The sequence below is a fragment of the Chanodichthys erythropterus genome, chromosome 13 (assembly GCF_024489055.1).
Source record: "Chanodichthys erythropterus isolate Z2021 chromosome 13, ASM2448905v1, whole genome shotgun sequence".
NCBI lineage: Eukaryota > Metazoa > Chordata > Actinopteri > Cypriniformes > Xenocyprididae > Chanodichthys > Chanodichthys erythropterus.
In genome coordinates, this window is record NC_090233.1 from 37,768,384 (window position 1) to 37,784,350 (window position 15,967).

Sequence of the window (15,967 nt, forward strand, 5' to 3'; positions counted from 1 at the left end):
CTTCTCGTCCCCTCTCCATACCCTCTTGGGACCTCACTCTGGTGCTGAGAGCACTTCAGATTGCTCCCTTTGAGCCTTTGCTGTCAGCAGACTTAAAGATTCTGTCTATGAAGACTTTGCTGCTGGTGGCATTGGCCTCCATCAAGAGGGTAGGGGACCTGCAGTCATTTTCGGTCGACGAATCGTGCCTGGAGTTCGGGCCGGGTGATAGCCACATGGTACTAAGACCCCGGCCTGGCTATGTGCCCAAGGTTCCTACCACTCCCTTCAGGGACCAGGTGGTGAGCCTGCAAGCGCTGCCCTCGGAGGAGGCAGACCCAGCCCTGGCTTTACTCTGTCCAGTCCGCGCTTTGCGACTGTACATAGACAGAACCTAAAGCCTCAGGACCTCAGACCAGCTCTTGTCTGTTATGGAGGCCAGCAGAAGGGAAAGGCTGTCTCCAAGCAGAGGATGGCCCACTGGATAGTGGATGCCATCGCCCTGGCTTACCAAGCTCAGGGTGTGCCCTGCCCGCTCAGGTTGCATGCTCACTCCACGAGAGGTGTCGCATCCTCCTGGGCGCTGGCTCGTGGCGCCTCGCTGACAGACATTTGTAGAGCTGCGGGCTGGGCGACACCTAACACGTTCGCTAGATACTATAGCCTTCGTGTCGAGCCGGTCTCCTCCCATGTTCTCGCCACAGGTCAGAGGCACGGAGAGGCCCCGGCTTAGTGTCGGCTTGCTGCGCTACATGCGCTTCTTTTCTCCAGAGAGTCCCTACAAGGCAGACCCTGTCGAGTCCTCCGATATCCCTTCGGCAGCCGACGTGGCGGAGTCGTCTGGCGCCAGGCCTATACTCCGTTGTATCCTTGAGAACCGTGTTTAGGCTGGGTTCCATATGTGTGACCCTACGGGGATCCCATATGGTTGGTTCCACGGTTGCTCCTAAACGAAGCCCGTGTCTTTCCCTCTGGGAGAACCTACCCTTCATCGGGTTGGAGTCACCCCAGCTCTTCCATATGTAGCACAGCCCTACAGGGTTAGTCCATATGTACTTCTCCACATAACTCCTTCGGGGAAGGATGTGGCTTCCGCAGCGTTCCTTTCCCAGCGAAGGGTACGCTTTCCCAGCGTTATCCAATAGTCTCACTGAATGGGTTTTGGGGAACAGCAGTGATCGACTCTCTCTGTGTTAGCCCTGTCCCACCATCCTCGGGCAAGGGGGTTCAGGTGGCTTGCAACAGAGCGCTGGAAGGGGGCAGCTCCTGTGGCGCTTTGGTAGGGATTCCTATTCGTCGGTCTGTCCGACGTACGTCGAACGTGACCGACTGAATGGGAACGTCTCGGTTACAAAGGTAACCCTCGTTCCCTGAAGGAGGGAACGGAGACGTACGTCCCGTCGCCACAGTCGCTGTACCCCGCTGATGCTGCCGCCTATCCGGTTCGGCTCCTCAGCGAAAACCTGAAGATGCAACGCACCTGCTGCTCATTATATACCCGCGCTGCGAGGCGAGCAGCTGATGCATATGATTGCATGCCAATATGCATTGGCTCGTTTAGTTACACTCGAAGTAGATTGGCCTCTCTAGCGAGATTCCTATTCGTCGGTCTGTCCGACGTACGTCTCCGTTCCCTCCTTCAGGGAACGAGGGTTACCTTTGTAACCGAGACGTTTTTGCTCACCCTCAAAAAGTGACAAATTTAACATGCTATAAAAATGATCTGTGGGGTATTTTGAGCTAAAAATTCACATGAACACTCTGGGGACATCAGAGACTTATTTTACATCTTGTAAAAGTGGCATTATATGACCCCTTTAAGAAAATTCCTGAGTATTGCGTGTTAATTGTGTGTTGGGTTGAAATGCCACGTGTTTCCTGTAGCGTAACCGTAGGGCTGAGCAGCGTGAGTACTGTCTGCTGTCTGAGGATATGGTAAAGATTAAATGTTAACAGTCAGATCAAAGAGGGCGAGCTGTGGTGGAACATGTACCGAGTCTAAATTACATGAAACAAAAGGATAAAAGGCTCAGTTCAGGATTTCTAAATAGATGCTTATAACACAGACAGCATCATCATCGTTCCCATGAGCAGCGGTTGTTTTACATAGCAGTGCATGAGAGCTTTGTGCACGAGAACTATGCATTTGAGACGATTGTGAAAAAATAATTTCAGTGTAACCGGTGACTGTACACTGAATTTCCACCAGGCCCATCAGGGAGAGTCTCATCATGTTTTTTTTTTTTGTTGTTGTTGTTGTTTGTTTTTTTGTTTTTTTTCTTAGGTTAGACATCTCAATCGTTGGGGGTAATGTTTTTAAAAAATGGTATCGTGTAATTAAGATGACTTTTTCAAGCAATAAGTAAACTAGCACGGTACTTTCTAAATTGATGCTAATATCAGAGTTAATTTATAAATGAATCTGAAAATGTTTACATTAGTCCACTCTGAGATTTGTTTTGATTTTATAATATAATATTATTATATTATATATGATTATTATTATATTATTGTATTGTTTCGATAATACATTATGCTGCATTCAAAAGATTTGAACATTTAAAAAGCCAAAAGCATTTTTAATTTAAAAAGCATCAAGCATCAGGCATATTGCTCACACTGAAGAAGAATGAATCTCAGTTTGCTTAAAAGTACTGTAATAACCTAATGTGATACAAAAATAACAAAAATAATATATTGCTTTCTATACAAATTCACAATGTAATAGTATGTTCTCATTGCTTGCTTAAAGTCGGCATGAAATGAAAATACACCTTATCTATTTTCTAAATGCATGTTATTGATCTTATAACGATTCATATATACATCGCTTTTTTTTAACCATTCAGAGAGAAGGCCATTCATACCTTGAAATTTATTTAAAACATCATATCTTCTGGTGAAACAACAGACTTCTCTCTGGTGACGTATGTCGCACTTCTCCAATCATTTAGTCCAGTTAAATTTGAGCTTGCAAGCTCACTTTTTTTCATATTTCATTCAGATTCACAATATGGAAGAATTTGTCTGTACTTCCATTAAATCATGACTTTAATGTAATAACATTATTTTTAGGGATGCTAGGGATTTTAAGATATTTTATAATATTTTCTTAGGGGATAGTTCACCCAAAAATGTGTTGTTTATCTGCTTACCCCCAGAGCATTCATAATGTAGGTGACTTTGTTTCTTCAGTAGAACACAAATGATGAATTTTAACTCCAACCGTTGCCGTCTGTCAGCCGCATAACGGGTGTCAATGGCAACTCCATCTATAAGAGTCAAAAAAACATGCACAGACAAATCCAAATTAAACCCTGCGACTCGTGACGACACATTGATGACCTAAGACACGAAACAATCGGTTTGTGCAAGAAACCGAACAATATAATTTTTTACCTCTAAAACACCACTATGTCCAACTGCATTCAGCATCCGGTTGGTGAGGTCTGAACGTGCTCTGATGATGGAAGTGATCTCTCGCGCTTATACTTCAATGAGTGCGAGACATCACTTCTGTTGTCAGAGCACGTTCAGACCTCACTAACCCGATGCGCAACGCAGTTGGACATAGTGGTGTTTTAGAGGTAAAAAAATTATATAAATACTGTTTCTTGCACAAACCGATCATTTTGTGTCTTAGAACATCAATGTAAACATCAAATTTTCATTTTTTGGTGAACTATCCCTTTAAGCTCAATGTCTGTTTTGGTTTTCGGATGGCACACGGTCATAACCCAAAAAGCAATATTCTGTTGATTGGTGTTTTTTTTATTTTATTTTTTTATTGCGCATGATCAGAACAGTAAAATTGTCAGGACATTAGTAATCTCACCTCATTTGCACCAACAGTTTCCATGGTTGTAAAGCATGTGTTAATAATAAGAGAAACATAACATGGACCTCCTCACCCAATATAATCTGTTGGTGATACCTTAAAGTTACAGGCCAAAAATCCGGCAGAGTTAATGTCCTAGCGCCTTGACCTCTTATTACTGTTTTAAAGTTTATTGGCCGCCACTCCACCACTATACAACCTCTTACGACCTCCCATAATGTTCATGAATGTTCTGGATTGAGCTCAAACATCATCTGCAGGACAGATGATTTGTACCTGAGTCAGACACTACAGCAACACATCAGCAAAGTTAGCATTAGCAGCTCTCTGGCTAATTTGCTTTATCCTGAACACAACTTTAATATGCTTGGCACATGCTAATGCTATTTATCTCCACAGATAGGGCTAGCACACGTGTACCATTCATCATCTTAATTGTGATTAATATTCAAATATCCTGGAGTGCTAAATGAGCTCCTTGGTGCAGAGTTTTCTCTTAAAATAAATTTCACTAGTTTGCCAATTAATATAATGCATATAGGAGGAGAATAAGAATAGAGGAAACGAATGAGGTTCGTAGTCCGCAAGGGACTAGAGTAAAACCTAGTTTCTATACACAGGAACAAATGTAGAATTCATATCACAGACATAAGATATTTGCTTTGTTTTTTGCTTTTTTGTTTTGTTTTGTTTTGTTTTGTTCATATCACATACAGCGAACATCACCACAGCCAATAGAGTTTGGCATTATTTTATGCATATTTGCATAATGTATCAAACAGACGTTTGATCATTAAACATGGTACTTTCCATTATGGGAAAACTTATTGATGGTGGTTGTTTTGGCAGAGTTACCAACAAATTTAATTTCATATATCATCATTACTTGTGCATATTCTTGGCAGATGCTTTCTAGACAAAACAACATCAAGAATTTCATCAGCCGGTAGGAACAGATGAAAATGGAAAGACTAAACTATGATGTGCTGATGAAAACCAATGTTTTTTTGTTTTTTTCTTTTGTCAAGTCAATTCTTTGAATAGTCTTTTGTGGATAAAATCCCTTAATAGTGTTTTCCATCCCTCAGTAACGTTCAGATATGTGCCTTCGTTATTTGTCGAGTTCAAAAATGAAGCAAAGACATACTTATGTCTTCTTGTATATATCAAGTAAATAGTCAAAAATGTGTTAGTTTGGCTGATTTGTTGTGTTTTGCCATCAGTTTGTTGTTTTCGCTTTGCTTTTATCTTTTGATGGGTGCATGGAAAGAGAGAAAACGAGAGTTTGTTTTAGTCAGAGCAGGTCTGTGTGACAGTCTTAAGCTCTTCCAGGAAAACAAGAAACGCGATCATCTCGTACACAAACACACAGAAATCAGGCAATGGCAAGCGATGCATATTTTAAGAATATAATATCAGGTTTTTATAAACAAGATCAGCCATTGTCCAAATGAAATATGCTGAAACGGTGATTTCACTCTGCTGGGTTCACTTTGACACGCCTAGCTTGGCAGTCTGACTGTATCCACAGAGATCTCTGTGTATGCGTGTGTGTGCGTGTGACGCATTGACATAATGGCGAGCTGGTTTATACAGTCATATAAATAATCTTATCTAACTTCATACACACACCTCATCAAAACTCTAAACACTCATGGTCTCCCAAGATGATACCACGATGAGCTTATAAGTCTGGCTGTCAGCAGTGCCGCCTGGGTCTCATATACAGCGAATAACAGCATTAACATAAATGGACTGATGATTGGTGAATTTCAGGGTGTTCTGCTGAGAATCCGGTCCTTTGGTGCAGATTTGTCAAAAGGTTTCCACAGAAAACAGGATGCAGTGGCGGTTCATGAACTCATCTGTTTAAGGGCACTATTTCAGAAATGAAATCTAAATGACTGCAGTTCATCGGCCTTTGTCCACTTCGCAACATGGCAATCACAATAAAAGGCCTGACCCGTAGAGCACCTCTCTGTGTGTATGAGAGAGAGTAGAATGATTCATATGGGTCAAGATTCATTTGGAACAGGGTTTGGTTGTGTTTCAAATCCTGAATAAATCTTTGGTTTTTCCCAATAAGTTGCACAAATCTTGTTGATTTATAAGAACCTTTCTTTCTTGCTTGTTTTTTAGGCCTCTCAGAATTTTTCCATTTGCCTAAAAAAATAGACAACAACCGAATCTTTAGTCGACAAAAAAAAAACCTTAATTTATATATACTTAATGTTTTGTGAAATCCTGCAGTGCATTTGGAAAGTTTGTTCACCACTATTATGAAGTGAAATGAGCAGAACGTCAGAGTCCGGCCAAGACTTTAGCCAGCAAGACTCCGAGAAAATTATAAGTCATTCTGTTTCAGTCTTTTATTTTTGGATTATAAAAGATAATATTTATGTATATTTATGCAGTTGTGCTTTTTAATTCTGCATCAAGTATAAAGGCTCTAATTATCAGGCACACCTTATTTTAACCTCAACAAATCCTTTTTTGGAAGCCACTCAAAATATGAAAGCAGTGCAATCAGTTGCTGTTTGAATAAACAAACATTAACTCCCTCATTAGAGAGATGCTCTGGACTGTTCATGACCTCTCATCTGTTTTATATGCTGTTGGATAAGTTGTATGTGCCGACTGAGGGGCGAGCAGGCAATATGTGCTGTAGACGTGTGTGTGTGTGTGTGTGTGTGTGAGAGAGAGAGAGAGACTCAGTGAGCATGTGGTGTGGTATTTAGGTCACATTTCCAGCAGGCTGGTTTTCCAGTGTCAGACAGAATTTAAGAGCGAGGTTCTGCGAGTTCTGGACGAGTGTTTCAGCCTAAGATTGAGGAAGTAAAGCAGGTTCCTTATCTTTGCTATCATGTCCGTGTGGCTTCATCATAAATACATTAAGATTTAATAGACAGTGGAGCAAGCTGCTCCCAGATGAACGTCTGCGAATACGGCCTCACTGTTCATAAAGTCGCCCTCTTTTAAAACTCAAAAAAGATGTTTCACACAGGCACGCAAATATACAACTGCACTGTGCAATTTTTTTCTTTTTTCTTCTTTTTTTTGTCTCACTGTTGTGCATAAGTGCATTTCAGTTTCTCATACACACACCGATTAGACAATTAAAATGATTTACAGTTTAGGCATTAATGTTGGCATGATACCAATAACATTTCAGAGACAAGTTTATGCACTTGTGTGTATGTAAATAAGAAAGAGAATCATCTAGTTTTTCATCTAGTTGTTTTTATAGGGGCTTTTATGCTGTTTTAAGCCACTTTTAATAAATTTATTTTATTTAATAAATAGTTTTTTTATATTTTTCAACTTTGGTCTGTTTTTTTATTTTTATATTTTTTGTACATTTATTTCAATGGTACTAAAACTGGAAAAATGCCGCATATTCTTATTTAACCTAAATAATTTCTGCAGTATTAATTGAAATAATTTAAACTTTTCACACACAAACTAAACCTGTCGAAAGAAAATTGCACTTGGGCCTTTTCTGCTCATACTTCTATAATCTTGGTACAGGTATTTTCACATTTAAAGTACTGACTTAATTAAAATTACATATACATGAAATATATATGTTAAAAATTTGTGCACTGGATTATATGCGCAGTCCGCAAAATTACAGGCAAAACCAGGTATTCAGTAAAAAAAAAAAGAGAGAAAAGAGAGAGAAAGATAAAAGTGAGAAAGAGCGGCTACTCTACTGACATAGACAAATGAGAGGACATGAATGAAACCACCCTGAAACTTCCCCCCTACAGATCACTGGGAATTAGAGTGAGTTAGGGGGCAGAAAGAGCAGAGAGACAGTGAGAGAAAGAGAATTCTCCTGCTGCTCCTGCTGAGATCCCTGTTAAAAGTGTCCTACACACAGAAGGGAGAAAGGAAGAGTGGAGGAAACAGTGATTTAGAGAAGGAAAGACTTGTTTCTACAGAGCTCGTTAAAAAATAATTATCAATTAAACCAAGTAAAATAGAGGAAGAGAATGAAATAACTGTATAATCCCTCGACCTCCATCTCTGTCTGTCTCTCACTCTCCAGGCATCAATCTCTCCTACTCTGCTTTGCAAAGGTAGCAGACATTATAGTTCAATATTTATGTTATACCCCGACTGCGGCTCTCAGACGCATATGAACCTTTCTCCCGAGTCCTGAGTGTATACAAGTCAACCCAGAGAGACCAACGGCAGATGAAAAACAATTCTGTATGTGTGAGTCTGTTTACTTAAGAGGGTTTAAGCCATATATATTGGATAAGCCTCACTTTAGGGAGAGTGGAATATATTCTCACTAATATATAATATATATACACTATATACACTAATACATTTTCAGCAGTATTACTCCAGTCTTTAGTGTCACATGATCCTTCAGAAATCACGCTAATATGCTGATTTAGTGCTCAAGGAACATTTCTTATTGTCATCAATGTTGAAAAAGTTGCACTGCTTAATATTTTTAAAGAAACTGTGATACTTTTTGTTTTTTTTTTGACTAATAGAAAGTTGAAAAGAACATGTATTTGAAATAGAAATCATAATAAATGTTTATCTCAGTTTAATGCATCCTTTCTGAATAAAACTGTTGTACATTAAATATGAGTTTATATAATACCTAACATAATATAATATAAATATATAATGGGTGAGTGTTAAAGAAATTCACTTTATAAAAAATATTTTGAACATTTCAAATGGTCAACCAACCGAAGTAACCTCTTTTTTTTTAAAAGCCGCTGAGCATCTTGAAATGTGAAATTATGATGATACGGGAACTTGTCTGGAAACAGGAAGACACTGTTTCTCAGGATAATAATCAAGTGTGATCTGATGGCAGCTGCAGGGAGCAGTTCAGTATTCAAGTCTGATTGGATTACTGTCGAGACGAGAGATCTCAGCCTTGATTGTTCTCTTCCATCTAACGCTGCATCATCCAACAGATGATAAAATAAAATCAATCTTTCACAGATTTACGTATATCTTCCCTTTTCTTTCTTCACTGTGTTCAAATCTTTCCACTGATGTCTAACTTAACCCATTGAACTCCCTCCACCGGTTCTCTCTGTAGATTCTCTCTCTCCCTTCCTCTGGGGGCTGTAATAGTAGCAGATAGAAGCTTGCAGAGCCCACGGCATTTACCCAGAATGCATTTGGGGTGAGTGGGCAGTAAATCTAATATCAGTCTTGTGTAGATTGATCACCTGTCACATGACTAGCCTAATACTTTCTAAGTCTCTCCTTGTGTCTCTGTCTCATGCACAAAACTTTAGTGATATATTAGTGAATAAAGTAAATTGTTTGTCATTCCTAAATACAATTATACAGTATCTCTGCTGTTGCTGACCTAGTTTGTCATGTTTACCATTAAATCTGTAAGAACTACTTCAGCCCCATAGTCAAAATAGCTGTATGGTATGTTTTGTATTGCAGTTAGCATTAGCATAGTATTTAGCTCTGTAGTTCTCAACCTAGGCTTATTGGAAATAGAGTGCTGCAGGGATGATGTATTTTTGTAGGCCAAAACCTAGAAATGAGTTAGCATTTTAACATATCCAGTTCCATCGTCCCGAAGATTTCGGTTAAAAGCCTGAAATAAGGTCAGTGGTGAACACAATCACAAGATATTTTCACATTTTATTCTGCGACATAAAACACACCAGTAGAACTTGTGATTTTTTAAAAAAAAAAGCTTTTACGTGTCTTGGAAAAACTGCTAAATGGTAAACACCGAACAGGTAAACTCATCTACGCATTAGTCCGCTTGCACAGCCTCTTTTTATAATCATGCTCTTGCAAACTTTTCTATCTCACACTTTCAGGTTTTTTTTTTTCTTTTTAAACAAAGACTGAAAAGGTTGTTGGAAGCTTAATGGCGGTGGCGCTGAAGTTGAGCACCTGAGGTGTTCATTTATAGCCTAAAGTTATTTCATTTTATTTCTGGTGATTGTATTTCAGCTTCATAATTGATAAAAGTTGTGTTTATTTCTGAAAGTTATCTTGATGAAAAAAACGTGCAATTATCATAAACTTTTGTTGATCAAGATAATATTTTTTGCGAAAACTCAAACGTTTTTACCAAGAGAACCAGTGTTAACTTCCGGGTTGGCCTACAAAAATGCAGCACTCTATATGTGCCTCTACCTACGTTTTTGCAAAACTTAAAAAAACAGACCCATACATACAATTTGCTGCAGTTTCCAGCTGAAATTAACATTAGAGGTAGTAAAACGGCAACAACTTTTATTCCTTTTCACACAAGTGATTACAGGGACAGATCATCAATCAGTTAAGCCCTATTTGCACGTGTTGTTCCTTGTACAATTCACCTCAAAACACCACAATTCATGATTTGTAAACTGATATATTTTAACATTAGCATTACATATCCAGTTCCATATATATGGCTTATGTATAAGCTTGCTTGGTAGATCACCAGGTACAGTGTTGCACTTCCAGTGCAGAGCGCTTGGGTACAAGTCCTGACAAAAGAGCTCAAAAACTTCTAGAAGCAACTTAGTGACAGGTTGTTCCACCCTTGCGTCAGTAAACACGTCATCAGAGAAGGGATGTTGCTGTTTAAAGTTAATTTGGTTAAAGATTACAAAGGCAAAAATTAATGATGTACACAGATAAATCATATAATAAGTAGTGCAATATTCCATAAAAATAGTTTCGATTTCATGGTGACTAACTTTTTAGTGCCACTCACTGGACATTATTTTCAAACTGCCGTGATGCGTACAACAGCCAACATAATAAAACATGGCCGGATTCATGTTCATCTGTACCGGATTAAACCGAATGTGCTTTTAGCGCTGCTAATTGGACATTTCACTTGAAACATCCAAGAAGCAATGTAATTTCAGTTTGCAGAAATGTCATCACGCATGTATTTCCAATGAGCCGAGGTTGGTATTTCTGCTCTTTGAATAAATTTCACCATTGGCAAAAGTCTTCTGACAATCTCATAACCTTAAAATCCCTTTAAAAAGTCACAGTTTTGTTTGACCGAAAATGAAATTTGCAAGATAAATCAGAAATGTGGTTCAAACGTTTTTATATAGCATAATGCTAACCTGGATCGAGATAGCAGACAACAGAAGAATCTTCCACAAATGTCATTAGACATGAGACAGAATGCTTTCGCACTCTAGCCACTGACTGACTATAGACTCACTGAAACTTTAATGTGCTGAAGTCAAACAAGAGTGTTTGTGTGCGAGTCTTGAGTGGCCGGGGACAGATACCCAGAGGCATTATGAAATATTTGTGACACAGAGAACGTCACTCGCTGAGACAGCTTGTTATGTTTGAAATAGCAGCACAGTTTGTGTGTATTTCAGATAGAAAAACTGACATATAGCATGAGTACACTGGACAGAAAGTGACTGCTGCAAACACTCATGCAAACACTTGAAATTCATTCATTCTCTCTCATTGTGTCTCTCACACAGACAAGCAGTCAGAAACACAAGAGACAAGCAGCTTCCATAGGAAAAAACTTTATTTATCCTTTTAAAACGCTTTCTGAGGGCTGAGACTTGGCTTTAGTGTCATATATCGGGGAACTCTGAGGACACTGTGTGAATTCTACCAAAAAAAAAAAAAAAAACGCTGTTGCCACAGGGGCGTCAGCACAGCCAACACATACATCAAAACTTAAATCAATAATACTGAAATCTGCAACAAAATCTTAGTAAAAGAAAATGATAACAATAATAATGTAGTTCACTGAATAATAATAATAATAATAATAAAAAAATCAGCAACAGCAGGAGGAAACATTGTGCAGCACAAGCTTTTTGTGAACATTTTTTGTGGGAGTCGTGGTTGGCCTAAGGCCTCAGCACTGCATTGACCCGCTCTATGAACAAGTAAATTTTGTGAAAGAGTGGATGAACTGTGTGTAATGGGGATGGATCTAGGCCAGGGAAAAGGTTTTCTCATTAGATTTGTCTCTCTCATAATATTGTGATAATCCTTACAGGGTTAAAAGTCACCACCAATCTGTCTCTTTGCTGGGGAGGATAGGGGGTTGGGTGTGTATGAGAGTGTGTGCGTATGTTTGCGCGAATACTTGAGTTTTGAATAAGTTCTCCTCAAATAAGTCAACTTCACTGCGAGAAATGTTATTAGCAGATGTCTGAAAGCTCCACACAACATCACAGGTGTCTGACTGCAGCATTAGAGAGGAATCAAAGCCTATTCTGATAAACAAGATGGCCGACTTTTTCTCACTCTATTGTTGTGGGTGGTACATACAAACGTCAAAGGAAGTGTATGGCTTATAGCTGCTAAGAGTGCCGCGAACCAAATGTGTAAGCTAAGCTGCAAAAAGCCTGCAGCTAAAGACAGTCAGTCACTAAATAGCAGTGCTGATCCATAAAACTACACAAACTATTCACAGATTTTGCTGTTAAATAATGTACGGAGATGCCAAAATTGGGATAACCTTTTAATTCACTGCAAAAAAAAAAAAAAAAAAAAATTTTTTTAAATATTTATGACTGAATTTTTTTTTCTTTCTTGTTTTAAGAATAAACCTCACTCAAATCTGTTATATTTCTCTCTGTTATTTAGAGATTTGGGTAGTTTGGGTATTTTTGTATTTTATTTTATTTTTTATTTTTTTTTTGCAGTGTGATACTTCGACTAGTACTTTCACAAGCTGACTGGTGCGGTCAGTGCACCCCTGCATTTCAATGGTAAAAATAAAGCCATGAATTTCAAAAAGTGCTCTTCTAATGTCAATTGTAAAGACCTGATCTGCCATAAACCACAGACAAACATACATACATATTCAGTTTAGTTGCACAAGCTGTTGCTGGTTTAGTTTTGTTAATGTAGTTTGCTGGTGCTTTCCCTGTATCTAATGGTGTTTATATATACTGTATGTATTTTGTGTGCTATAAGAATGACTGGTTGGTTGGTGGGTCAGTCAGTAAGTGTGTGTGTGTGTTTAAGCATTTCTTGAGTAATAACTCTCTCTCCTCTTTTCCTCCTCTTTGAACCATGTCATGGAATATTTGACCTGATTCCATCACAGCATTTGTAAAATTGAAACAAAACAAAACAAAAATACCATCATCCCCTTGTGTAAAAGGGAGGATAAAGTGTGTGTGTGTGTGTGTGTGTGTGTGTGTGTGTGTGTGTGTGTGTGTGTGTGTGTGTGTGTGTGTGTGTGTGTGTGTGTGTATGTGAAGGGACTTACATGTCTTTTTGCAGCTTTAGGCTGACCTTTAAAAACCCGTTCTACAGGGACCTCTAAGTCTCCTTAATCAAAAACCAACCGAAACGAAAAAACAATTTAAAATAAAAGAGAAAACCATGAGACAGGAAACATTTTACTTACAAAATGTCTTTTTTTGTTTTTTTCAAAAAAGAACTATTTACAAAAGCTTTTGCATTTTCAAAAATCCTAATTATATTTTAATTAACAGGGTCTATAATAAAATGGAACTTTATATTCAACATTTTTTCCCAACATACATTATTTACATAATCTCGGGCCTTAGAAACTAAATTAAGAGGAAACGACAACAAAAAACAACAGCAATAAATCTTAAACGAAATATAATTTCAAAAATCTATTTTATGAGAAAGCTACAGAGAAATATTGGGCTTCCTCTGATTGGCTGCGCTGGAGGCTAGATGCAAATGCTGCTAATTTTAAATTAGCATAGGCGTAAACACACCTGCCGCCACTGTTTACTGTTTATCATTTCACGTGCAGTCCATATAAAAATAGATCTAGCACTAGATTTTCCAGGATTCATAGATGATTTGTTTTTGTTTTTTTTCCTGTATGTGTTTGTATGCAAACAGGGATAACTTATGTGCATATCTGAGAGGAAGGAGAGGTGAAGGCATAATTTCACATGTTCTGTATGTCAATGGATTTTTGGCTTCTGCATGGGACTCTACATACACACGGTCATACTGGTTAGAGTCCATGTCTACATCCAAACAGCGAGACATGAATTATACACAAAAAAAAGACATGTTAGTGAACTAAATTATGCAAAGATATGGATTAGCATGTTTTGTGACTGAAGAGAGGTCATAGGCTCATGGTGTAGAGGCAAATCCCTAAAGTTTTTTTTTTTTGACCTAACCTTTGGGAGACAGAATAAGAAAAAAAATAATAATAATGGCAAAATACAAATATTAGCACTTCACGCATCACTGACAACAGATAGCAAATATCTACTTGTGTTCGGCTGAGAGGAGAGAGGATTTCAACTGAAATGTTTCTTAAATGAAGAAAGAGCAGACTGGGAGCTCTGGAAGGTCTGACACTGGTGTTTATATATGAAATTCCCTATTTCACTCGCTCACTTTTCCACCAAGAGGCTGTTTGTTACTGACCCGTGAACACCAAAGTGTGTGTATGAGTGTGAGTGTGTGTTTTTGTTCAGTTGCCTCTACAGCATGTAAAATGAATGAGTGTCTGGAGAGACGCTAGGAAATGAGATGAGAGGACATACAGAGTGTGTGAAAAAGAGATCGGCATTCGTAACAGTGCTTAAGACATTTCTTTGAGCGAGACACTGTGAAAGCTGCAAGAATCGGGTTGATACTGATAAAAACAAAACACTGTCACGGAGTGAGAGATGAAAAAGAGACAAAAACTAAGCGAAGAGTTGTAAAGGTACAAAAAACACACACGAATGAGAGCTTCCTGCTTTGTGATGTCACTCTAGTGTCCCTCTGTGATTGGTTGTCGGCTGTTCTTCAGCAGTGAAGTCTGTGCCTGAGTGCCACGCAACTTGGGGTGGTTTTCTACCATTTCACGCACATCGAGAGCGGCCGGCACACACACACATACACACAGTGTAGTGTTCGGAAAAGGGACGGAGGGAAGGAAATCTGAGAGGAATATCATCCATGTAGTCTTTTTCATTCCTCCTTTCCACTTCTCCCTCTCCATCCTCTCGCACACGGAGCAGACGGGGTTAGGTAATGAAAAAAAGAGTCAGAATACCTTACAAAAACAAGTTCTTATTGCGGTTGCTTTGCTCTCTTTCTCTCAGACTTTGTAGTAGATATTGGCGGGGCTCTGGGGTGGCATTTCCTGCACTATGTAGACGGGGTGCCCATAGTCTCCACTCACTTTTTCATAGTGTGGACAGTAGTTATTCTCTGTTGTCCGCAGGGGGATGATGATGTCACTCGGTTCTGAGCCAGCCTGGGCGGCTCCTTTGGGCGTGGCCAGAGTGCTGAGTGACAGGGCAGTCCCGCCCCTGGGCTGCGAGTGCTTGCGGGTTCTCTTGCGAAGCTTGAGGAGCAAGACGATGAGGATGATGATGATGAGGAGGAAGATGACACAGCCGGCTCCGATGGCAGCAAAAAGAGCCGGTTTAGAGCCGAAAATCCCTTCTACTGAACCGGGACTGTTATCCTGGTTTCTCGTGCCTGAGAGGAAAAAAGAACAGACGTTATGAGTGGTGCACAGGCGTTTTTCTTTTTCATTGTGAATTATCGTTGAGGATCATGTTAGCAACGCAAGCTCTGATTATCAGTGTTTAGAGTCGCTCTCTGTTGTCTGAGGCAAAGATAACCGACAATGGACGTAGAAACAAACCTTTGTGTTTGTTAGCATTGGCTCTGAGCTCCTATTAAAGTAAATAAAACTGTTGCTGCGTTTATTGTTGCGCCGGTAGCTGTTCCAATGACTCCTGCAGCTAACTAGGCATTATGAATACACATTTTTGCTTGACAATAAAATCAGTGTTGTTAAGTATATTTAACAGCAGTATGAAGCTAAACAACACACACCCAGACTGGAATAATCCTTCCAAATGGCAGTCCAGCATGTACAAAACTTTTAGCTCTGCAAACTAGCCATGTGGAGTTTAGCTGTGTATTTCAGTGGCTTACAAACTAAATTTAAGCAGAATTCATAGTTTAATATTAGGGATGGTTCACAATCTAGTCATCCTTAGCGAGGTTAGCTATCTATACAACTATTCAAAAGTTTGGGGTCAGTCTTACCAAGGCTGCATTTATTTGTATTCATATACTGCCATGAAACCCTGGTTTATTTTGTTTGTCTAGCCGTTTCTGAAAATCTTATGTAAGCATGTCCGAGTGGAATCAGGGGGATCCTGAACCTAAATTAATTATACCAATTAGTCGACT

General features: G+C 39.1%; 1 protein-coding gene across 1 annotated transcript in view; it reads right to left on the reverse strand.

Moving 5' to 3' along the window:
* Nucleotides 1–10,060: 10,060 nt before the first annotated feature.
* Nucleotides 10,061–15,967, reverse strand: part of efnb1 (ephrin-B1) — a 36,643-nt gene continuing 30,736 nt past the window's right edge. The window contains exon 5 of the mRNA XM_067406797.1: nt 10,061–15,241. Within this exon, the coding sequence (XP_067262898.1) occupies nt 14,856–15,241 (386 nt within the window). The 3' untranslated portion in view covers nt 10,061–14,855. The remainder of the gene's footprint in view (nt 15,242–15,967) is intronic.